This window comes from Cannabis sativa, chromosome 5 (assembly GCF_029168945.1).
Source record: "Cannabis sativa cultivar Pink pepper isolate KNU-18-1 chromosome 5, ASM2916894v1, whole genome shotgun sequence".
NCBI classification, from domain to species: domain Eukaryota; kingdom Viridiplantae; phylum Streptophyta; class Magnoliopsida; order Rosales; family Cannabaceae; genus Cannabis; species Cannabis sativa.
This window is the reverse complement of record NC_083605.1, coordinates 72,918,159-72,945,419: the sequence shown is the minus strand read 5'-3', so window position 1 is coordinate 72,945,419 and position 27,261 is coordinate 72,918,159. Positions and strand designations below refer to the sequence as shown.

General features: G+C 31.7%; 2 protein-coding genes across 3 annotated transcripts; both read left to right on the top strand.

The window, feature by feature from the left end:
* Nucleotides 1-38: 38 nt before the first annotated feature.
* LOC115716351 (AT-hook motif nuclear-localized protein 13) lies at nucleotides 39-5,738 on the top strand. Of its 2 annotated transcripts, none has more exons than XM_030645128.2 (5): nucleotides 39-904; nucleotides 990-1,042; nucleotides 2,924-3,076; nucleotides 4,580-4,741; nucleotides 5,032-5,738. In XM_030645128.2, exons 1-5 carry the CDS (start codon nucleotides 322-324, stop codon nucleotides 5,314-5,316), a joined length of 1,236 nt encoding a protein of 411 aa, XP_030500988.2. In that variant the 5' UTR covers nucleotides 39-321; the 3' UTR covers nucleotides 5,317-5,738. The 2 variants fall into 2 exon arrangements, with proteins under 2 accessions (XP_030500988.2, XP_030500989.2); XM_030645129.2 differs by having other exon boundaries at nucleotides 82-904; nucleotides 2,924-3,055.
* Nucleotides 5,739-10,537: 4,799 nt separating this feature from the next.
* LOC115715754 (uncharacterized) lies at nucleotides 10,538-11,410 on the top strand. The gene has a single exon (XM_030644426.2). The coding sequence runs from the start codon at nucleotides 10,849-10,851 to the stop codon at nucleotides 11,254-11,256; it is 408 nt and encodes a 135-aa protein (XP_030500286.1). The 5' UTR covers nucleotides 10,538-10,848; the 3' UTR covers nucleotides 11,257-11,410.
* Nucleotides 11,411-27,261: the final 15,851 nt, after the last annotated feature.

Here is a 27,261-nt window from a genome sequence, read left to right as displayed (position 1 = left end):
TAATTATAATTTATTTATTTATTTTAATTAAAAAATAATTAAAATAAAATAAACCCTAATTAAAAATTTGTTCTTTGAGCTCCGCTTTTTGATTTCTATTTAGAAACAGATTTGTATGTATTCACACTCTCTTTCTCTCTCTCTAAGTCTCACTCTCTCTTTCTCTCTCTTCACTTTCGCATAAAGTAGGTTACAACAAGCAGAGAAATGATTCAGTGAACCGGAAAATTAGCTTTACTTTTCTCTAATTGATTTTCCCGGAATCCAAACAGGGGAAAAGAGAGAAAGAAAATTGAAAATTTGATCTTTTGAGGTGTGTGAATGGATTCACGAGATGCTGCCGGAACACCAGTTGCTCCTCCTAATATGATGATGGGAGGGCATCATCATCAACATCATCAACATCAACAACATCATCAACATCAACAACAACAACAACAACATCATAATCATCATAATCATAATTCTTATGCTTCTGCTATGCCTAGTACCAACGCTTCATCTATGATGATGAGCCCTAACTCGATGGGTTCGGCTCAGATGATGGCTGGTCCTGGCGGTGCTCGATTTCCTTTTAGTTCTGTTACTCCACCGGCTTCTTCTAAGCCTATGGAATCTTCTTTGTCTAGTCATCATTATGATGGATCTTCATCGCCTGGTATGAGGGCTTGCAGTGGAAGCGGTGGTGGAGGCTTTAATATGGATTCGGGTTCTAAGAAGAAGAGGGGTCGACCGAGGAAATACTCTCCCGATGGCAACATTGCGCTTGGATTAGCTCCTACACCGACTCCTTCTTCAAATGTTGTTCATGGAGATTCGAGTGGCACGCCTTCGTCTGAACCCTCGGCTAAGAAGAATCGGGGAAGACCTCCTGGTTCTGGAAAGAAACAATTAGATGCATTGGGTACTGCTTTTTTTGTTTAAGAAATGTGAAATTTTTGGTTTTAGAATCTTACATTATGTGATTGTTTTTGTTGATGTTTTTACAGGTGTTGGTGGGGTTGGTTTTACTCCTCATGTTATTTTGGTGAAAACTGGAGAGGTATGTGTGTTACATATTGTTCTCTGTAATTAGTTTGATTATTGTCCGTTTGGTTTTAGTTGATTGAATGTTAATAAAGAATGTTCTTTTTTCATTAATTGTGTTTGTGGGCTGTTTCATAAAGAATTGTAGGTATAAATAATATGAGGGAAGGGTTGGAAATTTGGTTACTAATTGTCTTAAACACAATAGATCGGTGTTGCTTTTGTTTTGGTTTTGTGTTTCTTGGTGGTATTGAATTAATGTCAAGTGTACACATGCACAAAGTGTAAATATTTGGACATTATCTTTTTACATGCTCAGTTTTTATTTCAAAACTGTTTAGTTTAGCATTCAGGGTTACAATGAATTTCTTCAAATTGTTTGTGCATTTGAGTTTGACATGATATTTATGAAATGGATGCAAAGTAATATAGATTCTATATATGCTGGAAGAAAAGAATATGCTTTCAAATTTTATGTGGAGGAGAGCAAATTGGTACCATTTGTTTGGGTTCCAACACTACTAAGTGTTATGTTAATATGTTATACTTTTTCTGAAAGTTTTCATCTGTTTTCCCAGAAGTAGAAAACCATTCGGCACATATATATATTTTAACAAAGACAATTCAGCATATATTTTCTTCAAGAAGGTTGAATGCAATCTTAAACCAAAATGAAAAAAATTCCTTCTTTCACTGTTATCATTTTTTAAGACTTTGTACTGGTCTTGCTCAGGCTCATTCTGTTGTTTTAGCTTGGGGTAAGCATCATGTAGAACCAAATCATTTGGTATGATGCTTAAGTTGGCATTTGCTATTTCTTCAAAAGGCTGGTTGGCACAAGCATATAGTATTTAATTCAATTTTGAATTTCATCTTTATCATTCCCAGTTGTTATTTGGTATCTCATTTATACTTTCCAGTTTAGTTTTATAGAATTAGATGCAGAATTGAAAGCAGTCACTACTGTATACAATTAAAACCTACATCAAAGTATTCTTGTCATATATGTACTTTAGAGACAGCTATTATGTGTGCGCGCGCATATGTGTTTTAGTAATTTCTTTTAAATTTCAACATCACGTGTAGTGTTTTTACCTCATATAATTGATTGAAACATTATCTGTTCTATGTTGTGGGTGTAATTGACAGTTATCACTTTGAGGGTGTGAGTAAAGGATGATCATTATACTACTTTGATTTCCTTATATCATGGAGCATGGTAAAGCAAATTTGGAACTTCAGTGTCATTCTTCCAATCGACTTTACACTTTCTATGTTTCTGTGATGTTTCCTATGAGATGCATGACAAAATATGTAGTGCCTTAAGGATTGTGGTCACTGGTCAGTCAACTAAAACATTGCTTGTACATACTTTTTAGCTCATTTGATTACCCATCTAATGAGTTTTTTCTTTTTTTCTTTGTTTTTTTTTAAAAAAATATGTATATGTAATAAAATAATTATTCTAAGAGGAAGTTTCTTGTGTTTGGCCAAGTAAATGTGACAATGTGTTATTCTGGCTATCTGCTGGTCTCTTTGGTTCAAAAGGAATAGGAAAAATCTTTGAAGTTGTGGAGTCGTGTGGATTTACGGTCATGTGCTTCTGTTTTGATTATGATTCTAAAATTTCTAAGAATTGTTTATTTTCAGATTTAGTTGGGAGTTGGACTTTTTCCTTTTTTGTAAACAATGACTATACCAGACCATCTTTTGGTCGCAAACCCCCTCCTCCCCAATAAAATAGTTCTTATTTCTTTTCAAACAATGCAAGGAAAATTGTTCACCTCTTTCATTTTTGCTTATGCCTGATTTGTATTATATCATAATATCCTTAACCTACATAAGGATTTATTATAAATAGATGTGCTTCTGATTGAGTTGGGCTATTGTTCTGCAGGATGTAGCATCAAAGGTTATATCATTTTCAGAGGAAGGACCCCGCACAGTTTGTATTCTCTCTGCAAATGGCGCAGTTTGTAATGCTACTCTTCGTCAGCCATCCATGTCTGGTGGCAATGTTTCATATGAGGTACATCCTTCATATTTTGAGGTACCCACTACATCATTTAATTTTTGTTTGTAAGATATGTTACTTAAAAATGGATGTATAAACTGATACTGGCAATGCCAACTAATGCTGAAGGAAGAAAAGGATAAGACTTACAACATGATATATATGTATATGTATTTGTATATGTGTTAACATATTACAGTCTTCTATGACTGTAAATTTGTCATTCATTCTTTTCTTCTTAAAATTCAGTATAAAAGGTAAAGTCATCTAATTTTGTTTGTTGCACCCATGAGGCTATGTTGATGGTCGGGTCTATTGTTTTAATTCCTAATGTGGAACTTTCGAGTAATTTCTTTACATACCTTTGTAGTGTTTGATGCCTAATTAATAAATAACAAACAAGCAGTGTAATGGGCATACATACCCCAGCTGAGGGACCCTTTAGGTAATTGGATTATGTCTGCTATACTCGGCATCAATGACTTGTACAGTGAGAAAACACTATGGAAAGAAGAAAATGAAAAAGAAGACATTATTCTTAGAAAAAGTGATCAATGACTATCGGGTAAAGGATCTAATAAGTGGATTCATTTTAGTATGTCACCCAGGCTAATCTATCTCCACAAAGCCATTTAGATTTTGCATATCATTTGCTTTATAATTTGTTGGGAGTTTAATTGCAAATTTTGCATCTTTTTAATTGTTGTTAGTCATTGATAAAATATACTTGTCATAAAATGGCAAGACCTATTATGAAAGATATAATTGATATGATGAGCCACCAGAATAAGTAGAGTCACTCCTGAAACAAAGTCTAGTTAAAATGAGTGCAGATAGTAGACCATTGACGACTAACAGTTGTTTTTTTTTTCTCTGCCAAGTAAGTTAAATTAAAAATTGTAGTAAAGTGTTATTTCATAGTAATATTAATTTAAAGGGTTACAAACTCTAGAAAACTTTGGAGACCTTATATCTCTTAGTTATTTACTTATTACATCCTCATCTTTTTGTTTGTATTATTACAATGTTATATATGTGTGTATCTTGTGCTCTTTTTTGTAGTTTGGTTAATTGTGCCATAAGTCGATAATGTTGGTTCTGCATATAGGGTCACACAAGAGGGATAGCTTAAATGGTTAGGCATGTTGTTTGCTTTCACAATGTCTGAGGTTCGAGTCCCTCTCTGGGTACTGTACATAGATACTGCTATAGTTTCTTGGTTCCATAATATTTTAGGATTAGACAGGAGGAGCGTCTTTTTTTTGCCAAAACAAATTGGTTCTGTATATAGGGGTCTAGTAATTTGTGCTATTCATGTATGCCTCTTCATGTCTGTACATAATTTTCTCCAAAGTGTGAATTTTGATAGCGACCTTATGCTTATGAGTTTCTTATCTGATCTTATTTATTCGATTTCAAGTGATATAATCATTACTAGACCTGTTGATGAGTTCCCTTTCATTTTCGTTTTCAAGTTTCATTTTTTACATTCTTATACTTTGTTTTCATGTGATATACTTGTTCCTTGTCTTTTTCCAGGGCCGCTATGAAATTATTTCATTATCAGGGTCCTACTTGTTTTCTGATGACAATGGTAAGCGCAGCAGGACAGGTGGTTTAAGTGTGTCACTTGCAGGACCTGATGGTCGAGTTGTGGGTGGCAGCGTTGCCGGAACCCTAATGGCCGCATCACCAGTTCAGGTATATTTATCATTACTCGGGGCATTTGCTATATATTCTATGGTATACATGCCTACATAAGAGTATTGACTTATACACTGCGTAATCGATTGGGTCCGAAGTACACATAGCTTTATCATCCATAACATATTCGCCACACCACCCATCCATGAATATTTATAAGACTTCAGAACAGAAAGCTTAGTAATTCAATTACTTTGTAGTGTATTCAATAACAGGTCAGTGAAAATTTTATAAAAAGAATAATCTTTGTAATGCCACTGGTTTAATTTTGAATGTGCTATTGACAGGTAATCGTCGGTAGCTTTATTGCTGATGGTAAAAAATCGAACTCCAACAACACCGTGAAATCTGCGCCAGGCACTGGTGCGCCCCAAATGTTAAACTTTGGTGTACCTAGCACCGCTGGCAGCCCTCCATCGCAGGGAGAGTCCAGCGAGTCATCTGAGGAGAACGGCAGCCCTCTTAACAGAGGCCCCGCATTCTTCAACAACAATAACAATAATGGTCAACCGCTCCATAGTATGCAACAGATGTACCATCACCAATTGTGGGCTGGTCAGACACAACAATGAAGATGCATTGCTTGCAGTTAACAATACGACGACATCGCATTGGGGGTATTGGCTTTGATGATTGTTCGTTCCGTTCGGCCCGGCCTAACACGTGAAGTCAAATTCCAAATGCTAACAGTTTGCCACCACTCTTAGAAGGGTTGATCCTTTACTTTAAATAGTTAACGATTTTTTCTTTTATTTTTGTTTCCCTTTTGTTCACATATGATTTAAACATGGCTACTGTTGATAGCTCTGAGGTTACGCCACTCATTTCGTAGGTTGTCACGAGCTCCATTTTACATTTTCAGTTCTTCTTCCTCTACGTTTTCACTGTTGTTTTCTTCTGTTGGTAGCTGTTTCTGAACTTAATGTATAAAACCTGGTCTTAAGTATTATGAAATTAATTAATAGCAGTCTCCCATAAATTGGATTAAATCAAATCAATCCCCATTACTATATTAATTTTGTAAATTGATTTTATGCAAAAAGAAACAAAAAAAAAATTCTTTTCTTAATGAAAATTGAATTGATTTTACAGATTATATGTGTAATAAATTTTAGCAATAAAATATAATTTGGAGGTTAGTGTGATGACTAATAAAACAAAATAGAATAGTGGCATACACTTTAAGTTAAAGCTTATAATGGGATCATAATCATATACGTTGGGGCCACTAACTATATATAATATAATGATAACGAAATGAAACTTCAAAGAAATGGTAGATTACATTGTGGTTTTGGACAATAATACAAATCGGTTTCAACTTACAAAAATGACATTATTCTTTTGAGAAACCCAACACAATAAGCCTTGTATTTTGTTATTAATATAGTTTAATATTAGATTCTATATATTTTAATCTAATTAATTATATATGAAATTATAAAACATCATCTATTCTTTTATAGTATTGGATTCTTTTAAATATAATTTTTGCCTTCTATTATTCATTTTTGCAAACAATTTTCTAATGTACGATTGATTCATGATTAATGTTAAATGTTTGAATGTTTAAGATCATTATACTTAGGTGGCGTTTGGTTGGAGGTAATGAAATGGAATGAAATGGAAATGAAACAATTTTTATTCCATTCATTTGTTTGGTTACATTTTAAAGTATTGGAATAGCATTCCAATAGAATGCTCTTTCCACCATTTTGGTAGAATGGCGACCATTCCAATGTAACAAAAAAAAAAATTAATGATTTTTTTATGCATTTTAAATTTTATTCCATTCCATTCTTATTCTTATTCCCATTCCCCCTTATATTTTCATTCCTCCCAACCAAACGCCTCAGTTCTAACTAACTTTTATTACTTAATAAACCCTTATAATTATACATGTGTGTAGCCACATATTAATAAATTATCTTAAAAAATAAGCAAAATGCAACCAACCAAAAGAGCTTATTTACAATTATTTTCATAATTAGAGAGATAAGTTTTTCAAAAAAAAAAAATAATTTTACGGGTAAAATCATATAAGTGTCAAAATTTAATGAACAAAAATCCTATTGTAATTTATAATTATACTCTAATGAGATATGAAATCAATGCCTAAGAATGTACGTTCACATTTCATAAGATTGTGCCAAAAAAGTCGTTGGACGGCATCTTATTAGATATACCTCAAATTGTTCATAACTTTCTCACTAATCATTAATTCTATAGATAAGTTAATGGTAATGACAAATACGAGCATGTTAGGTCTTCATCAATACATTCTGTTTTTTTTAATGAATTTGGTTGGGGTAAATTTTGCATTATTTTCACATATTAGCTATTGAAGTAATAAGATAAGAAGGAGACAAATATTGAGATCATCATTGCAATTTAGTGAACCTCATTCGGCACAACTCCCTCTTGTGTTTGGTATATTTTATTGGCTAATTAGTAATTTTTCCCTCTGAACTTTGACATGTACTAAATCGTGCTCTCTAAACTTTTTTGGTCGTTAAAAATTCTCCATTAACTATTGAGATTGTTAAATTTAAGGACTTTTGTTTAATTTTAATAATTTTTTTTTTAATATGGATGAAAGTTCAAGGGGTATAATTTAGTACATATCAAAGTTTGAAGGGCATGATTTGGTAGATATCAAAGTCTGGGGAGCATGGTTTAGTACATGAAACAGTAAAATTGAATGAAATTAGAGAAAAGTCCTTAAATTTAACAATCTCAATAATTCGGGGAGAATTTTTAACGGCCAAAAAAATTCAGGGGGCACGATTTACTACATGTGAAAGTTCAGGAAAAAAATTACTAATTAACCTATTTTATTTGAATTGTGAAATGTAACTTTCTTATATACATACCCATTATCTATATCTTACTCGTTGCTATTCCTATTACACACTAAAAACCTACCCCATTTTACAAACAAGTGAATAAATTTCAAGAGATATAGTATAGTAGAAGGAATTAATATGGGGCTTACAAGAAACATTGTGGGTAGAGCACATAGTAATAATAAGGGAATATACTCAAAAATATGTTTATTCAATAATCTTTTTTTTTTTATTTTAAAATTGTACATATTTAAAATTTTGAAATCAAATTTAATCAATATAATTTTATCAATTTAATTAAATGATTCTTAGTTATATATCATTAAAAATTCAAATTTTAATTAAGAACTCATAAAATTAATAGCAATTTGATCATATTTATAAAATTTTATCAATTAAATTTAATTTCAAAGTACCACATATGTATAATTTCAAAATACAGATACTAAATAAGCATAGTCAAAAATACAAACTATCAAATCTATATTTAGATAAGGCTAATTAGGATTTTTATCCCCCAAATTTTAATATGTACCAAATCATGCCCCCTGAACTTTTAAGACCGTTAAAAATTTTCCCTGAACTATTGAGATTGGATTTGGTAGATATCAAAGTCTGGGAGCATGATTTAGTACATAAACAATCACTGAATTAGTAAAATTAAATAAAATTGGACAAAACTCCTTAAATTTAACAATCTCAATAGTTCATGGAGAATTTTTAACGGTCAGAAAAATATAATTTGGTACATTTAAAAATTTAGGGCACAAAAATTCTAATGAGCCGTAGATAAAGCACAAAATATTGAAGAAACTAGATGAAGATTATAATTTTATACTAACATTGAATATTTATACCGCTAAAAGACAATCATTAAATTTGTATCATTTATAACTCCAAACTTTAGACAATATTTACCCTAATAATAATAATAATTGTGGTATTTCCTCCAAATGAAAATGTCTCCAAAAGTTATTATCATTCCTAGAAAGTTGTTGACTTGTGGAAGCAGGTCTTGGAAGCTTTCTTGTCCTTCCGAAAAGGGTCTTAAGGAAAGCTAGTCCTCCTCCAAAAAGGATTTTCGGATGGCTAGTTGTTCCTCGTGGAAGGTAGTCTTGGATAGACGACTCTAGTTGGCTCCTTTTAATTCGTGAAGGTCTTTCAGTGAGTGCCTTGGACCGTGACTCCGAAAGCCTTCATACTCGCTCTTGGATTTACTCTTACTTAGGCTGACGTGGAGACCTCGCTCAAAGGAGAGTTGGTTAAGTTAGTTATTGCCTAACTAACTTAACAACCTTAATTCTTGCAGCCACCAACTTTAAGATCTTGATCCTAAGCTTATATATATCATCAATACTTATCATTTCAAAAAGACAACAATATGAGAGAGAGAGAGAGAGAGAGAGAGAGAGAGAGAGAGAGAGAGAGAGAGAGAGAGAGAGAGAGAGAGAGAGAGAGAGAGAGAGAGAGAGAGAGAGAGAGAGAGAGAGAGAGAGAGAGAGAGTTTGAATTTCGTAAGAAGAATCTTCCGTTGATGAAGAAGACTTTTGGGTAAAACTGTGAGAGTTGAAACACATTGAGAGAACTCATCAGAGAATTGATCTCGACTGTATTGTCATTGTTCTTGCTCAATTAATAAAGAAAATTTGGTGGGTTTAAAAACTATAGTAGAACTATAAATCACATCGATCTATTGAACTTGAACCAATATTTATTTTATTATTATTTTTATTTTTTAATGCTTTAATTATTTTTTAGTTATTCATACTCTATTTTTTTTTCTGGTTATTATTTCTATGTTATTAATTATTTAATTGTTTAAAGTTTAGGTGGCGTTTGGTAACACTTTTTTAATCAGTTTTCTATTTTTAAAATTGAAAAAGTAAAAATACTTTTTAAAAACATTGTCTATAAAACTGTTTTTACTTTTTAATTTTTTAATTGAGAATCAAAATTTTAAAAACAAAAAAAGTCACTTTCAATATTTTTTTAAACAACTTTTTTTCTTAATCAATATTTTAGACTCCGACGAGACCCGAACCCAAATCCTCCCCCCACGGCCCTAGCCCTGAACCCGACCTCTGACCCGAACCTGAATTCGACCCAAAACTTAGACCTGACTTAAATAAAATCAAAAAATAAAAATAGAAATAAACTTTACAGAACACTTTTGTTTTCTGTTTTTAAAATTGAAAAATAAAGTGGTTACAGAACGCTTTTTTGTTTTCAAAAACAAAATTTTTAAAAACAAAAATTTTACTTTCATTTTGTGATTAAAAAATTAGAAAACAAAAATGTTACCAAATAGTTAATTTGATTTGTAATTTTAAAAATAATAATAATAAGGGTAATTAGGATTTTTGCCCCCTGAACTTTGACAAGTACTAAATCATGCCCCCTGAACTTTTAAGGTCGTTAAAATGACCCCCGAACTATTGAGATTGTTGGATTTAAGGACTTTTGTCTACTTTTATTCAATTTTACTATTTCAGTGATTGTTTATGTACTAAACCATACTCCCCAGACTTTAATATCTACCATATCATGCTCCTCGAACTTTGATATGTACTAAATTATACCCTCTGAACTTTCATCCATGTTAGACTTTTTTACTAAAATTGGAAAAAAGTCCTTAAATTCAACAATCTTAATAGTTTAGGGGACATTTTTAACGACCTTAAAAGTTCAGAGGACATAATTTAGTACATGTCAAGGTCAGGAGACAAAAATTCTAATTAGCCTAATAATAATAATAATCATAATAATGTGTACGCGGCTATAATTGTTGGTGATGATAAATAGGAGATAGGAGACACATGTTATGTTATGGTAAGTTGTTTATGGGTTGGGAAAGCTGTCTAAGCTTGCCTCCACCGCGTTATCACATCTGACGCGTCCACGCTACGCTCCTAAAATGTGAGAATGACTCTCCACTCTCAACTCTCAACTCTCAATCCCAGTTATTATTAAGATTGATTCATTCATTGATTGTTTGAGTCGGTCACATTCCCATTTTGGACTTTATCTTACTCCCACTCCAACCCCCCAACGTCTCTTTTTTCTGTCATCAAACCCAAATCCATACCCTTCATTTCATTTTCATTCATATTTTTCATCACCAAACTCTCATTGACTCCTTACCCAAAACCAATTAAGACCTTTTCATTTCTCACTTTCACCTATTATTCCAAATACCCATTTCATTACAACACACATACACACTCTTCTCTTCTACATATTCTTACCTTTTCTCTCTCAATGGGCTGCTTGGTCTTCCCAGTTTCCATACTCAAAAGCAAGTGCATGGGTTCACGGCTGAGCTACCAACCTTTGACCCACGATGAAGTGTTTGGCGACCAAGAAAATCAAAATACGGCGGTGACTGTGGTGGTGGGAAAGGAAAAGAGAGAGTTTTTAGTGGACCCTTTTGTCTTACAAGAAAACCCTTTTCGAGTTTTGATCGATACTACCATAAATAATAAAGAGAAGATCAACAAGAACAGAGTTCTGAAAAAGAAGAATAAGATGAAGAAGACAAAGGTTGTTTTTGTGGATGTCGATGCAATTTTGTTCGAACACATGTTGTGGTTGATGTATAATGATTGTTCTTCTTTCTTTAACCTCAATCTTAACGAAATTATTGATTTTTATTCTCAAGATATTTAATTTATTAAATCATAATATAATAGATTATGAAACACTAAATTAAGTAATATGTCTCTGTTTTTTTTTTTTTGATTCTGTAAAGTTTTATGTTTAATAACTTTGTCAAAGTAAATTAATATAACAAATGAAATATTACTAATATTATTTGGTTAAATTATTTGTGATCATATGTTTTTGTTTTGAGTGTATATATTCTAACCGTTGTTAATTATCAGAATGTTTTTTTTTTAATAAAAAAATAAAGAAAATTTATTTCCGTATGTATATTGATTAATATAAAAAGAGAATATATTGTGTTATTAAGCAAAGATAAAGAGTTTTTTTCATTTGGATAATTACATAAAACATAATTTATTTATAAAAAAATTATAATTTTTTTAACATTTTTACGGAATAAAACAATTACATGTAAGTAACAGAAAATAACATAAAAGCAATATCAAAACAGTACAAAAAATTATTTACAAATAATAAAAAATTAACAATAAAATAATAAAAGTAGAACATAAAAATACATAAAAGATTATATTTTATATAAATAAAAAAAAAACTAAAAATATTGAAAAATTCGACCGTATTTTTTTTTTTTTTGTTTTTGTGTGTTTTTTTATTAAATAAATTATCCCTAGTTTTAATTGTTTGTTTTTTTTTAAAGAAAACGTTCATTAAATAAAATACGAAATTAGATCCGATCATTACAAAAGAATATTTGTAGGAAGGAACAGTTGATACATCAATCATATTTGAAACAACTCAGCTAGCTAACATTGTTAGCAGTAAAATTACAAAATTTTGTTTGTTTATTTACCTTTTGATGCTGTTCTTGAGTTGTAAGATTTTTGCTTAGATTTTACTTGTGATACTTTCTACTTTCTTTTTGGGAAAAGTTTGGTACCTTTTGGTTTGAGAAGCTCAACAAGTACACGTTTAAGTTTAACAATCCAAGAGGAGATGCTCTCCTAAACAGATTTTTTTTAAAAAAAGAGTTAATTTTATAAAATTTATAAAAAAACCGTTTCAATATTTTGTTATTTAGCATATAAAAAATTGTTTACAAAATTATAATTACTAAAATATTATATTATTACAATTTTTTTTTTTTTGCAGAAAAATAAACCCTATATTTAAGATTATACTTCCTTGGTATTTTTGTAATTGTTTTCTAAATTTTAGGCGTTTTCAAAAATCTCCCCTTCTAAATTACCATTTTACTTCGAAATATTCTATTTTAAAATGAATAGCTTCAAGATATAAGAGTTTATTATAGAATCTTCTAATAAACGATGCAACTAATGTAAAGGAAAATTTGCTTAAGATTGTTATAAAGCATAGAATGGTATATATATTTCAAGTTTTATTATGTGACATATTTATCATGGTAAATTTGAATAATATTAAATAACAAATTCTTTTAGTACAAATTTGTATCTTGACAAATGGAGTTGGTTTGGGTAAGGAGTTTGAGGTCCAGTGGGCCAAGGCTAAAAGCCTAAAAGTTGCTGTTGGGCTTGGGCTTGAATTTTAACCTACGAAAGTCTTCTTGGTTGAATAGGTAGCCAAGGCTTCTTTTCTTTTTCTTCTCTATAATATAATATTCTTTACATTTTTTTTTTTTTTTGAAAAGTATTCTTTACATTGTACCAACACAAAATTTGTTACTTTTATTCCATTTACAAATAAGAGTTCTAAATGTAATTAAGAAAAGGGATAATTCAAAAAAAAAAAAAAAAAGAAACAAAAAATAATAAAATACAAAAATACGGTTTGTACGGAGTTTTCAACATTTTTACGGTTTTTAGATTTTATTTACATAGAATATGATCTTTTGGCGTATTTTTATGTTGTATTCTTGTTATCTTATTGTTAATTTTTTGTTATTTGTAATTGCATATTATTTTTTATGTTGCTTTATTGTTATTTTGATGTAGTTTTCTTGTTATTTTCAAGTGATTTTCTTGTGTTTTTATAAAATACCGTAAAAATATAAAAAATGTAATTTTTTTTTTTTATAAAAATTAATATTTCATTTAATTATCCCTTAGGAAAAATTACAAAAAAATGACCTAAAAATATGACATCATGTAGTCCAATATCACCATTTTTAAACTTGTACTAATCCTTTTTAATATTAATTACTGATTTTTTATGTTTCATGTGACACTTCATATAAAAAATATTTCATTAATAATATCACTATTTTAAAAATATGCTATTCTTTCCATTTTTTCTAAAATTACCCTTCTCACAAATCACTCCATTTTCTTTCTATCTATTACCATCTCTCATAGATGACCATCACCACAAATTTTATCAAAAGATCTACTATCACCACTCACCATTCTCATTTTTTTTTTTTTTTTTTTTTTTTTTTTATAGTTTTCAATCTCTCTTTCTCCCTCAATTTTTTTACTCCATGGACGTTATCCGTGTTTTTGGAAAAACGACACATATACTTCTCGAGGTCCAAGAACAATTGAAACGAGCTCATTCACATGCCTAACTAAGCGCTGGCAAAGGTTTGTCAGCGACTTACACGTACTTCTGCCGCGCGAGCTTATGCGCCGGCAAAAATAGCTTCTCTTGTATTGCTAGTGGGACTGAAGGGGCTCCGTCTAACACGACACTCTCCATCAGTTTCCCATCTTCTTTTTGCTGATGACATTTTACTTTTTTATCGGGCTACAGATAGTTCAGCTTTGACCATTAAATTGACACTTGACATTTATCACAAGGCATCAGGCTAATTTCTCAATAACAAAAAATCGATGATGTCTTTTTCTCCTAACACTACAGTGGCTGCTCAATTTTTTTTCTCTCAAACTCTGGGAATGCCTATCAGTGAGTGTCATGAACGGTTGTTAGGATTACCTTCTTATTCTGGTCGAGATAAACAAAAACTTTTCAACAATATCAAAGAATGAGTTTAGAAATTGCTTCATGCTTGGAATAAAATAAAATCCATTAGAAAGTACTTTTGAAAGCAGTATCAACTCCATCTTATGCTATGAGTTGCTTCAAGCTTACTAAGAAATTTCGCAATCAACTTGAAAGTATGATGGTAAATTTTTGGTGGGGCACCAATCAAAATAGATCTAAAATATATTGGAAAATATAGAAATCTTTGTGCAAATCAAAATATGAAGGTGGTATGGGTTTTCGCTTATTTGTTCACTTTAATCAAGCTCTTCTAGCTAAATAAGCTTGACAGATTTTCAAAGTGTCAGACTCTTTATTAAGTCGTTTACTAAAATATAGGTATTTCTCAAACTCTTTTTTTTTTGGATGCCAACCTTGAACACTCTCCATCTTTAACTTGGCAAAGTATCTGCTGGGGTAAAGAATTGTTGATTAAAGGGCTTAGATATAATGTTGGAAATGGTTTTCACATAGCCAACGGAAATGACCCATGGATATTCCAGGTCACAATGAGTTTAGGCCCACTGACTTTTATAGGACCTCCATCAATGCTTGTTTCCAATTTCATCACCGATAATAGGGAATGGGATAATTCTTTGCTGAATTCTTATTTCAAGCCTATTGATATTGATCGAATCATATGAATTCCTCTGAGTTTCTTTGCAACCCATGACCGACTCATATGACATTACACTACAGCTGGTATATACAAGGTGAAATTCAATTTTTACTTGGCGACATTGTTGGAGGAACAACTGGATTCTTCTACTTCTAATCCTCAACGCGATTGGTGGAAGTATTTTTTAAAATTAAATTTTCCACCAAAGATCAGAATTTTTGCTTGGAAGGTTGTTCAACATGTTTTGCTCGTGGCTGCTGCTAATAATTGATTCAACAGCTTGTTCGCTATGTACACCAGCTTGGAAATCAATTAGGCATGTGTTATTTGGTTGTAAACATGCTAAAGTAATATGGAAGCACTCCAAATTTCCTATTGATTATGGACAAGCACATCGTATGTTTAATGGTGATTATTTGATGCACCTTTCCTCTCTTCACAATCATGCTCACTTCGAATTAATTATTTGCACCATGTGGGTTATATGGAGTAATTGAAATAGAGTTTTCCATCGTGGAGTGTGTAGGGAAAGTTCCTTAATTTGCTGCTTATGCAAGAACATATCTTGATAATTTTCTAAAAGTTAAAAAACCTCAGCTGATGCCTGCTGCTACATCAACTTCAACATCCACCATACTTAGAAATGAAATGCCAAAAGAAGGTGTACCTTGGAAGCCACCAAACCTGAATGGCCTGAAGTTAAACTTTGATGCTGCCGCGAACTTTGATGAAAAAAAGCTTGGTATAGGTGCACTTGTACGTGATCACGATGGTAAAGTTATTACAACCTTTTCAAAAGTTGTACAAGGGTGATTCTGATCTGGAGGCTAAAACCCTTTTTCATAGTCTTAATTGGGTTAGGCAATTACAATTCTCTATAATGCATATTAAAACTTATGCTTTGTGAGTCTCTAATATTTTAAATGTTTCATCTTTAGATTTATCATGTTTTACAGATTTAATTTCTAATGTGCATTGTCTTTTATTCTTTTTTTTTTTTTTGGAGTTATTGTTTCTCATGCTAAGAGAAATGCTATGCTAATCTAGTCGCTCATAAATTGACAAAATACGTTCTAGAGTTGGATGAAAACTTTTGTTAGATAGGAGAAATTTTCTATTCAATTTTCTCAATTATTATAAATGACTTTTGATTTATAATAACATCAAATCTTCTAAAAAAAACATACTAATACTAATAATTTAATTTAATTAAATTAAAACAACTGTAGTCCATTTATTAGCATGGAATTATCCAATATGCCACTCCAGCCCACTACCAACACTACATTATAAAATTAAATCACCTAATATAATATAATTAACAGCATCTAATTCGAGAAACTTTGTTCTTATTAATTAATTTTGTTGTTCCTTCATAATTAAATACAATGCAAATCAGGTTTACTTAATAAAAACCCACCCGTTTCTGTAGACAAGAATTTCAAAGAAGCTTCATTAATATTAGGGTAAATACCATTTTGGACCCTGTGTTTTGCAAAAGTTACAGATTGGACCCTGTGTTTTGTTAAATGACAAAATTGACCTTGTATTTTCTAAAATAGTAAAAATAGGACCCTGAGCTTAATTTTTGACAACTTTTTTTTTAATACAACCAACTTGAAGACAATGCTTAATACGAACAGATAGAAAAAATGTAAACAGTTTTGTCATAGCACTTTTAGATCAGATTATAATTAAATTTTATTTTGACAAAAAATCAATTCAGGGTCCTATTTGTACTATTTTAGAAAATGCAGGGTCCATTTTGTCATTTAACAAAACACAGGGTCCAATTGGTAACTTTTGCAAAACAAAGGGTCTAAAATGGTATTTACCCTTAATATTATTAGACAAACTAAACGACAACCAAACACCAATAAAAATTAAAAAAAAAAAAAGAGATATAAATATAATTTACTTTGCTCCTTATTCTGTCTGCTTTAATTAAACTCCCACCACAACAAAATCTGACTTTTTTATATCCAAAAACAAAGGAAAAATGTAATAGATTGAGTCTCTTAACGTACCATATAATATAATTTATCTATGGAGGATTAGATTAATCGTGTTCATCTAATTTAATCTATATTATTTTACTCACAGAATATTTAATTCGTACTGAAAGAGAATTTTATATTTTAGATCTAATTCAATCTGCCTAATAATTTATAAATCTAATCCAATTCAATCAATTATTTTAAATTAGTTACTTTTCAATATTTAATTATTTAATGTTTACTAAGAAAATATATTGTTTACACAACTAAAAAAAATTATTATTGTTTTTTTTTTTTTTTGAGAAATTTTCCATGTTATTATAAATTAAAGGTCATTTACAATAACAGAGAAAATAGGATAAGGTATTTCTCTTATCCAAGTTACATCTTCATCCAACTCTAGAGCGTACTTAGCTAAGCCATGGGCAGCTTGGTTAGCTTGCCTACGAACATGAGCAATAGTAACTCCAGGGAAAGAGGATAAAAGACAACGAACATCATCAATGAGATCAGAAAAACAAGACAAGTCTCTATGAAAAGAATTTAAAGCTGAGGAGACTCGTAGGGCATCTGTTTCCACAAACGCTAGAGGTAATTGATGTTTAGTGGCCCAAATTAGACTGTGGAATAGCGCCTTCGCTTCCATTTCATCACTTCGAAAACAACCTTGAGATGGTTTAGAAAACGCAGCAATAACTTCTCCTTGATTGTTTCGGACAACTGCACCAATTCCTAGCTTCTTATCCGTAATATTGACAGCAGCATCAACATTCATCTTAAGAGAATTACCTACAGGCGGGGACCAGGAAATCACATTTGTTTGTGGCCGAATACTGCCAGAAGGTTGGACCTGTAAATTTTGTGCCAACTGACGTGAATTTTCTGCAATATTCTGCAGGTTTTCACGTGGTACACCAGCAGGATGAGTGACAACAGAATGCTGCTTCTGGTGTGTGATATGCTGAAGTGAAGAAACTCCATGGTGAGTAGTTTTTGGCACAACAGTTTCAGAGTTGAGAGCAGTGAAGCCCTGATTCTTACTGAGAGAGGCCTTAGCTGATCGGTATTTATGCAAGAAACTGTCAGCATATGCAACTAAAGAAGAGGGATCTCGGGCCAAACCTCCATGTAAGACTTTATTTCGATCATTCCATATAGACCACAACACACAGATCATAAGTTCGACTTCATCTTTCTCCATTGAGTTTGCCAAATGTATGATATAATCTCCATTAAACATACCATGAGCATGTCGATAGTCAATGGTAAAGTGAGTTTTTTTCCATACCGATTTAGCAAAGCTACACGTAAACAACGCATGTCCTATCGATTCCCAGGCACTGCTACACCTCGAACATGTCGCTGAATCAATAATCTTCCTTTTGTGCAAAGCTGTAGCTACAGGCAGAGCATTTTGAATTACTTTCCAAGCAAAGATTTTCACTTTCGGTGGCAATTGTAAGGCCCAGAAAAATTTCCACCAGCTCTTGAAGTCATCAGATTGCGATTCTTGGTTTTTTTCAGAGATGGAATTAGCAAGATGGAAGCCTGACTTAACTGAATATTCTCCAGTTGTGTTGTAATGCCAAATTATTCTATCCTGTGATTGATAGAAGCTTAATGGAATGGTGACAATACGGTCTATGTCTATTTGAGCAAAATAATTGTGAAGAAGATCCAAATTCCATTCCATAGTGTCAAGAATGAAGGTAGAAACCGGCATTGAAGGTGGGCCTGAGTAACAAATAGGTTTGAATTCATCATGCCCAGGGATCCAAGGATCAAGACCACTTTGAATTCGAAAACCATTACCAACTTTAAATCGCAAGCCTTTGATGAGAAGTTCTCTTCCCCAATGAATTCCTTGCCATGTTAAAGATGGAGAGTGTCCAAGATGGGCATCAAGAAAGGAATTCCGAGAGAAATATCTATGCTTCAAAAGACGTCCTAAGAGTGAATTAGGATTTTCAAGTAACCTCCAAGCTTGTTTGGCAAGCATAGCTTGATTGAAATCAATAAAAGATCGAAAACCCATTCCACCTTCAAATTTAGATTTGCACAATAATTTCCATCTCTTCCAATGTATCTTCGAGCCATCTTTATTTGTTCCCCACCAGAAATTAGCCATCATGGATTCAATTTGATTACAAAACCCAACAGGCAATCTGAAACAACTCATGGCATATGTAGGGATAGACTGAACCACTGCTTTTAAAAGAACTTCTTTACCTCCAACAGAGAAAAGTTTGTCATTCCAAGCATGGAGTAATTTCCAAATTTTCTCCTTGACATTGCTGAACAACTCTTGCTTGTTATGAGAAGAGTATGCTGGAAGACCAAGATATGTTTCATGACATTCACAGATCGGCATTTCCAAAGTTTGGCTAAAGAAAGCTTGTGCCTCATTCGAAGTGTTTGGTGAGAAGGACATGATTGATTTTTGGGTATTGAGCAACTGACCCGAAGCACGGTGATAGACATCAAGCACTTCTTTAATGGCAAGGGCCGAGTTGTTGTTAGCCTGACAGAATAGGAGGCTATCATCAGCGAATAACAGATGAGAGACAGACGGGGCATTCCTTGTAAGCTTTAATCCGAGCAAATTTCCCATTTCCTCCTTATGACTCAAAAGCCTTGAAAGTCCTTCAGAACAAATCAAGAAAAGATATGGAGACAAAGGATCTCCTTGGCGAAGACCTCTTGTTGGCCACACATTTCCAACTATCTCTCCATTAAGTTGAAATGAGAAACTATTTGAAGATAGACAGCGCATGATGAGGGAGATCCAAAGATTTGCAAATCCCATCTTAGCCATTATAGCAGATAAGTAATCCCATTCAACCCTATCGAAGGCCTTACTCATGTCCAGTTTGAGAGCCGAGTATCCCTTGCTACCTAGTTTCTTGTGTTTGAGATGATGAACAAGCTCAAAAGCGACCAAGATATTATCAGTGATAAGGCGATTTGGAAGGAAAGCACTTTGATTTTCTGATATGACTGAGGGCAGAACATCCTTGAAGCGCATCACTAACACTTTTGATATCAATTTGTAAATCACATTACATAGACTTATCGGCCTATAATCACCCATAGCTTTTGGGCTTTTAATCTTTGGGATGAGTGTTATGACCGATTTGTTCAAAGAACTCATATCATGTCCTTCATTCAAGACTCCTAGAACAACACCAGTAACATCTGATCCAATATGATCCCAGTAATGTTGATAAAACATTGCAGACATTCCATCACTTCCTGGACTTTTATCAGGACTCATAGAGTGAAGAGCATCCAAAACATCTTTGTCCGAAAAAGGCCTAAGAAGTAGCTGGTTCATTTCATCCGTTACCGTGCGTGGAACTGTGTGTAGAATCTGTTCTAAGGCAGCAGCATCTGTACCAGTAGCCGTGAACAGTTCTTCATAAAAAGAGCAAATAACTTCAGTTAATTCTTTCTTCGAGTGCACTGTGATTCCTGCAGAATTTTGCAGCGTTTTGATGGTGTTGTTTGACTTCCTTGAAGAGGCATAGGCATGGAAAAATTTCGTATTTTCATCTCCACTTTGAAGCCAATTTATTCTAGACCTTTGGTGCCAATAGACTTCCTCCTGAGACAATAACTCATCTAAAGTATCTTCCATTTTTTTCAAATGAGTCATTGAATCCATAGATCGTACAGCTTGGTTGTTGAGGGCCTCGACTTCATGATGAACTTCTTTGATCTTTTTTTTCATATTACCGTACTTGTGAGTGTGCCAAAGTTGCAAAGAGTTGGCACATGATGTAATGTTGCTGCAGAAATTCTCAACCGAAGTGCCTGGCAGATTTTTTTTCCATTCTTTTTGAATTATTGCAGCAGCAGCAGGGTCAGAAAGCCAAAGCTTTTCGAACCTGAACCGAGATCGTCTTGGATTGTTGGGCAATTGGTCTTCTATTGGGAGTACAGTAACAGACAATGCTCTATGATCAGACTTGAAGTAATCAAGATGATGTGTTGTTATTTGTTTGAAACTTTGTTGCCATTGATCATTAACAAAACACCAGTCAAGTCTCTCCTTAGTAGCATTAGCATTAAGCCTTCCTTTTATCCATGTATACGGGTCCCCCTCAAATGGTTGTTCATAAAGATAACAAGAATCTAAAACACTCCGAAACTTGTCCATTTGCGCTTCGCTTCGTAAGGCACCACCAAGTTTATTTTGATTGGATAGGATTTCATTAAAATCACCTATAACCAACCAAGGCATCAAAGGTGCCACATCTTTGCAACGCTCAAGAAGTGTCCAAGTGTGAATTCGGTTTTGAGTTTCAGGTGCTCCATAGAAAGCAGAGAAATGCCAAGTTGGCCCAGTGTCACACTTCAAGTAACAATCAAAGAGATTTGCATTAAAATTAAGAAGAGTTACATCAACATTGTCTTTCCATAAAAGCATAAGACCCCCACTTAAGCCTACTCTAGGGACTTCTAGTCCATTATTAAACTTTAAAGATTGACGAAAACGAGAAACTACATTACAAGCTAACTTTGTTTCCATAAGAAATAAAACATGAGGAGTTTGCTGTTGAACAAGCAAACGAAGTTGTCTGAATGCGCTAGGATTCCCCAGGCCACGCGCATTCCAGCTAATAATTTTCATGGCTGTATGCGGGGCTGAAGAACAGCCTCCGCATCGTTGTCCAAATTATCAGTTGAATCTGTTGCAAATGCAGAAACATTCTGATACATCTCAGCATCGGTAGACATCTCCGAAGTTGAGGGGAGAGGTTTGGGACCCCTACATCGCTTGAGTGTTTTGCGTAAAGACAATTTCTCAGGTAGTCTCTTGTTCGCACGATTAGGAGAACTGTTCTCTTTGTCACAATCAGCACCAGTAGGAAGCATACAGATTGTGGAATCTGTCATAATGGGGTATTGAATGTGCTGAGAAGTAGCAGCAGATCGCACATTAAGTGGCTGAGTGTGCATAGTTTCAGGCGGATATGTAGCAATAATCCCTGCTTGCTGTCCGACATTAGGCATGTAAAGATCAGAGAGATCGCTCTCATTAGGAGATGCAGGGGACATTGTGTTGAAAAGTGAGTTGGTCATGCCTTTTTTTAAATTCATTTTGGTAGAGATTTCATCCACAAGTGTTGACTTGGAAGCACCATGTATCTGCAAACCGTGAGGCTGCGAAATAATAGGCAGACCATGAAAATTCAAGTTAGAAGTGGACTCAGATATCCCTTTATTCTTGCCCAAAGGATCGGCCACAGATGCTGATGCAGAGAAATTAGTAGAACCCGATTTTTGCTTTTGCTGATGTACACCAGAAAATTCATTAATTACTGGTATTGGCAAGTGAACATTCTTAGGAACCAAAGAAGCAGCAGTCAGAGTTGCTGGTGCAAATGAAAGATGCCTATTGCTGTTCATGTTGGCGAAAAGTGGAGAGTTTTGTGGTTCATCAATACCCACATCTGTCGAGACTGTGTGAGGCGGATTTTCAGCATGTGAAGATTCTCCATAGAGGAGCTTTCGAGGCTGGGGTTGATTACGGATTGGAAAAGATGGGATGGTGTCAACAATAGTTTTCCTTGCCAAACGAGTAAGTAGAGGCCAGGCATTACCTTTAGAGAAATCAGTCCGATATCGATCATAACCCGAGGATGGGAGAACCGCACCTTTAATTTCTGGTCCATAAGCAAGTTCTGGTTCGATACCATTGTCCAAAAGTTCAAGGAAAGTTTGACATTTTTGGTAAGGATGACCAAGACAACCACACTCCATACACCATTCGGGAAGCCGTTCATATCGAAATTCCACCCAAAATTTGTCCTTAACTTGCTGCAATCTTATGTTCCTTCCTCTTCTCAATGGTTTAGTGACATCGATATTGACTCGAATGCGCAAAAAAGGTCCCCAACCTTTATTAAGAGAATCAGTGTAGACCTCAAGAAATTCCCCAATAATGTTTCCTATAGCCACTGCCAGACCCCTTGATTTGCTAAGAAAGGGTAGTCGATAAACTTGTATCCAAAAAGGAGAGAATTTAAGGTCTGTAGGAGTTACATTCTGTAGAGGAGTAGGTTTATAAAGAACGATGTGGTGATTTTGGAAGTGCCATGGCTCTTGAGTCAGGACTCGTTCTTTATCTCCTTCACAGCCAAAGGAGATCATAAACAACTCTGGTTCTTTTTCTGAAATTTTTGCAGGGAAACGACCATCCCAGTGTTGTTTCATTTGCTTCTGTAAGGTGGATAGGAAAACTGATTTCCTGGTGAGGACACGAGCCAGCAGTGTGTGATCATTGTTGTTGTTGGATTCTTCTTCAGCAAAAGCAAGAACAGACTCCTCTTCTTCATCAAGATTGATAACACCCTTCATCTTACTGGTTAATGGATCCATGACTAAGCAAAAACAACAAAATACAAAGTTGTTTGAGGAAGACGACAGTTTCTAATTGTTGCAAGTTGCAGAAAAAAGCAGGAAAAAAGGTGAAAAAACCATAAAGGAAAAATAACTGCCTTAGAGCAAAGGATGGCAGACGCTCTTTAATTATATATAAATTATTATTGTTTTATATCTTTAATAATAAATAAAATTAAATAAAATGACAAATAACAAAATCAAAGAAATTAAAAATTGTACGTGGAAAAAATGTTTATTTTTTTAAAAATTATATTTTATGCATAATTCATCTATGTTTTAACATATATTTCTATCATATAGGTATTAAATTTTTAAATTATGATTTTTTATATATTAAAATAATAATTGTGTATATATATTTTAAAATATATATAAATATGAGTAGATTAAATTTAATCGGTTATTTTTACATGTCAATCAACATCTAATTTGTACAAGTGACGAATAACTTCCTTATATTTTAATTTTAATATATTTAACCTTCTTATTTATTTATTTTTCGTGTGACAAAATTCTTTTAAGTTTACTTTTTCTGTAAATTTAAAGTATCAGTTAAATATTACCGTTAAATACTAACTGAATGACCACTGAGTGTACATAAAAGTAAAACTTTAAAACCAACCCATAATAATCTAGTTGATATTTAATAGTGATATTCAACTCACAACTTAACGAAAAACAAAAATTCAAAATATAAAAAAAATTTAGTCACAAATAATCCAAATAAGTTTTGAGAGGAAAGAGTCACTTTAAAAATATACATACACACGGAGACTTATCCCATTAAACAATATTATCATCATCATATATAACGACTTTGATATATTTATAATATAAGCCTATAATAATCATATTCAATTATATATTTTTTTTTCATTTATATATATATTTTTATAATTAATATATTTATAGGCTGACATATAATTATATTGTATGCATAGTCAAAATTATTCATAAGAAAGGTACTTAAAAATTATTATTAAGTAAAGTACTCTAGCATGCCCTCATTATATATTTTTATTTTAATTAAATTACACAAACATACTACAGATGCTAACTAATGATTTGGTCCTTTTTACAAATTTATTTATACATTTTTTTGTGCTATATATATATATATACTATTTATAACTATATCATGAAAATTATATATCAAATAATAAATTAAGAAGTTCTAGCTAGGAAGTAAAAGCATGAAAGAAAAGTCATGATCATTATCATTTGTTGCCCCATTAGCCAGTGTACAGCACCATAAACAACAATTAGAAGTTGTAATTAAATATTAATTAATAATATTCATGGTTATATAAACTATGAATATTTCTTGTATCAACTACTCTTAAATATTAATTATCTGTAAAGGTGACAGCTTATAGTTAGAATCAAAATGTAAGATTAATTATTTAATAGCCCTAATTATTATATGACTCAGTCAGCTCATATATTTTTTTAAAGCTAAGCTTCCTTTAATTATTCCACCATATACACTTGCACTATATGTATATATATTTAATGGAATATAAAGGGCATTACTCTTACTTTTATTATATGAGCATATTCCTTGTATTTTCGGTTTACAGAGTAATTATAGTTTAAAATTATAATAAATATCGATCTCTCATTTATTTTTGAAGAATTTTAAGTGTTCAAAATAAAATTTGAAACATAATAAATTATACATATAAAAGAAATATTCACACATTCAACGGTAAATTATTTAATTTTTTTTTAAAATAGACAAATATACTTAATGAAACTATATAGATTATCATATAAAAAATTTGAAATATATATATAATTCGGCAAAAATTCTACTGCAAGACATTATTTTTATTCTTATTGGTAAAAATGATTATATTTTGAGGGCTTAGAGAAATTATAACTAATATTTATATATATTATTGTACATTGTTGATATAGTAGATAATTTATTTGATTTGAAAAAAAATTAAAATAATTTATAGTATCGAAAAATAAAATTAAAACATTCAGCTGCACATGTTCAAAAACTAAACAACATGCGTGTATTAAATTTTTAAATCTTTAAATTATATTTTTGACATTATAAATTATTTTTAATTTTTTAAAACCAAATGACTATAATTTATTGACCATCATATTGAATGTTAATTTCCTCAAATGTCAAACACATAGATATATCTCTAAGACAAAGTAGTGTTCCCGTATAGTATTGCTTAGCGATATTTTTTAAAAATTATTACATTAAATTATTATTATATAAGACCAGATATTTAATTAATATAACACCTAATTATTAAAAGTGTTAAACATCACTCATGTCTTTTAAGATTTCTCAATATATAACATAGTGAAGGCTTATATTATCACAAAAAAAATTGTTGTCCCCAAATTGGTGTGTCCTCTATATCCCATCAATTATTTTAGTACGTATCATCTATACCTATTTAACATATAATAAATTTGTTAATAAATTCTAAATTAAATTAATACATGTAAAATAGGTATAAATAATGTATCTTGTATAAGAAAGACACACTAATTTGGAGACATCAGATTTTTTTGGTATATCACTATCTAAGAACACGTGGCACCATGGAGATTGGACATGGATACCTTAGAGAATGTGATTTGAAAAATATAAGTATAATACTCTAATAAAAGCAAATTTAATATTATAATTATGAAAAAAGTTCCCATTTAGGCTTATCACTAGTATAGTAGTACTAGTATTATAATATATGTTATATGTTATATATAACTGCGTTGGCCGTAAGAAACTTTACTTTTTTCTCTAATTACTTTAGTATTTTATGTGTATATATATCTCCTTTTATGTACATTCTTCATTAATAATAATAAAAAGTAGTTATAATATAATTAGATGAAAATATATAATTTAAGTGAAGATCAACAAAGTATATGAATTACATATATAAAAATGTTGTTGTGTGTTCTTAGTCATCATGATGATATATCTCTTTTTTCATCGACAAAGGCATATAGATAATAGAATAATAAATCTTATTACATGTCATCAGTTGCAATTGTTGTGAGATCGTCTATATATTTAGATAGTTCATAGTTAAGCTAAACAAACCTAATTTAAATTTATATATATATAGACATTAGGGTTAAGATTACATCAAATTATTTATTTATATATATATATATATTTAGAAATGGACTATAGTATAAGTATATTACTTTTTTTCATCCTATCTGTAGAGACATTTATGTTTATGATATTTGAAGAAATTATAATTCAATTTTTTTTTTATAAGATAGTACTTTTATAATTAGGCTAATTAGTAATTTTTCCTCCCGAACTTTGACATATTAAATCGTGCCCCCTCAATTTTTTGAGCCGTTAAAAATTCCTCCCGAACTATTGAGATTGTTAAATTAAAGATTTTTTTTTCTAATTTCATTCAATTTTACTGTTTCAGTGATTGTTTATGTACTAAACCATGCTCCCCAGACTTTGATATCTACCAAATCATGCCTCTCAAACTTTGATATGTACTAAATCATGCCCATTGAACTTTCATCCATGTTAGAATTTTTTACTAAAATTAGACAAAAGTCCTTAAATTTAACAAGCTCAATATTTCAGGGAGAATTTTTAACGGCAAAAAAAGTTCAGAGGGCACGATTTAGTACATGTCAAAGTTCGGGGGAAAAAATTACTAATTAACTTTATAATTATAGTAGGTATTTTATTTTTTTGAAAAATTCTAAATAATTTATAATATTGAAAACAAAATTTAAACATTCAATTGGACTTACAATTATTTTTTTTTTGTAGGAGTACAGTTGAATGCCTGAATCTTGTTTTTAATACTATAAATTATTTTTATTTTTATTTCAAACTATAATATACAAAATTATATATAAAAATATAAACATTATAATTTCTCTAAGTACTAAAAATATAAGCACGTGGAGACAAAAGTAATATCCCTATGGTAAAATTTTCCCATATATTTATTATTTTTTTCTTCAACCTAATTGCTCAAGTTTCTTATTTATGGAACTCTTGGACTAGCTCTAACTCAAAAAAATGAATAATAAAATTGCCAAATT

What these genes read in the sequence shown, in the direction of transcription:
- LOC115716351 (XM_030645128.2), top strand. Translation starts at nt 322, where the DNA reads ATGGATTCACGAGATGCTGCCGGAACACCAGTTGCTCCTCCTAATATG. An exon ending in GAAACAATTAGATGCATTGG is followed by an intron (nt 905 to 989) that starts GTACTGCTTTTT and finishes ATGTTTTTACAG; the next exon opens with GTGTTGGTGGGGTTGGTTTT. An exon ending in TACATCCTTCATATTTTGAG is followed by an intron (nt 3,077 to 4,579) that starts GTACCCACTACA and finishes GTCTTTTTCCAG; the next exon opens with GGCCGCTATGAAATTATTTC.
- LOC115715754 (XM_030644426.2), top strand. Translation starts at nt 10,849, where the DNA reads ATGGGCTGCTTGGTCTTCCCAGTTTCCATACTCAAAAGCAAGTGCATG.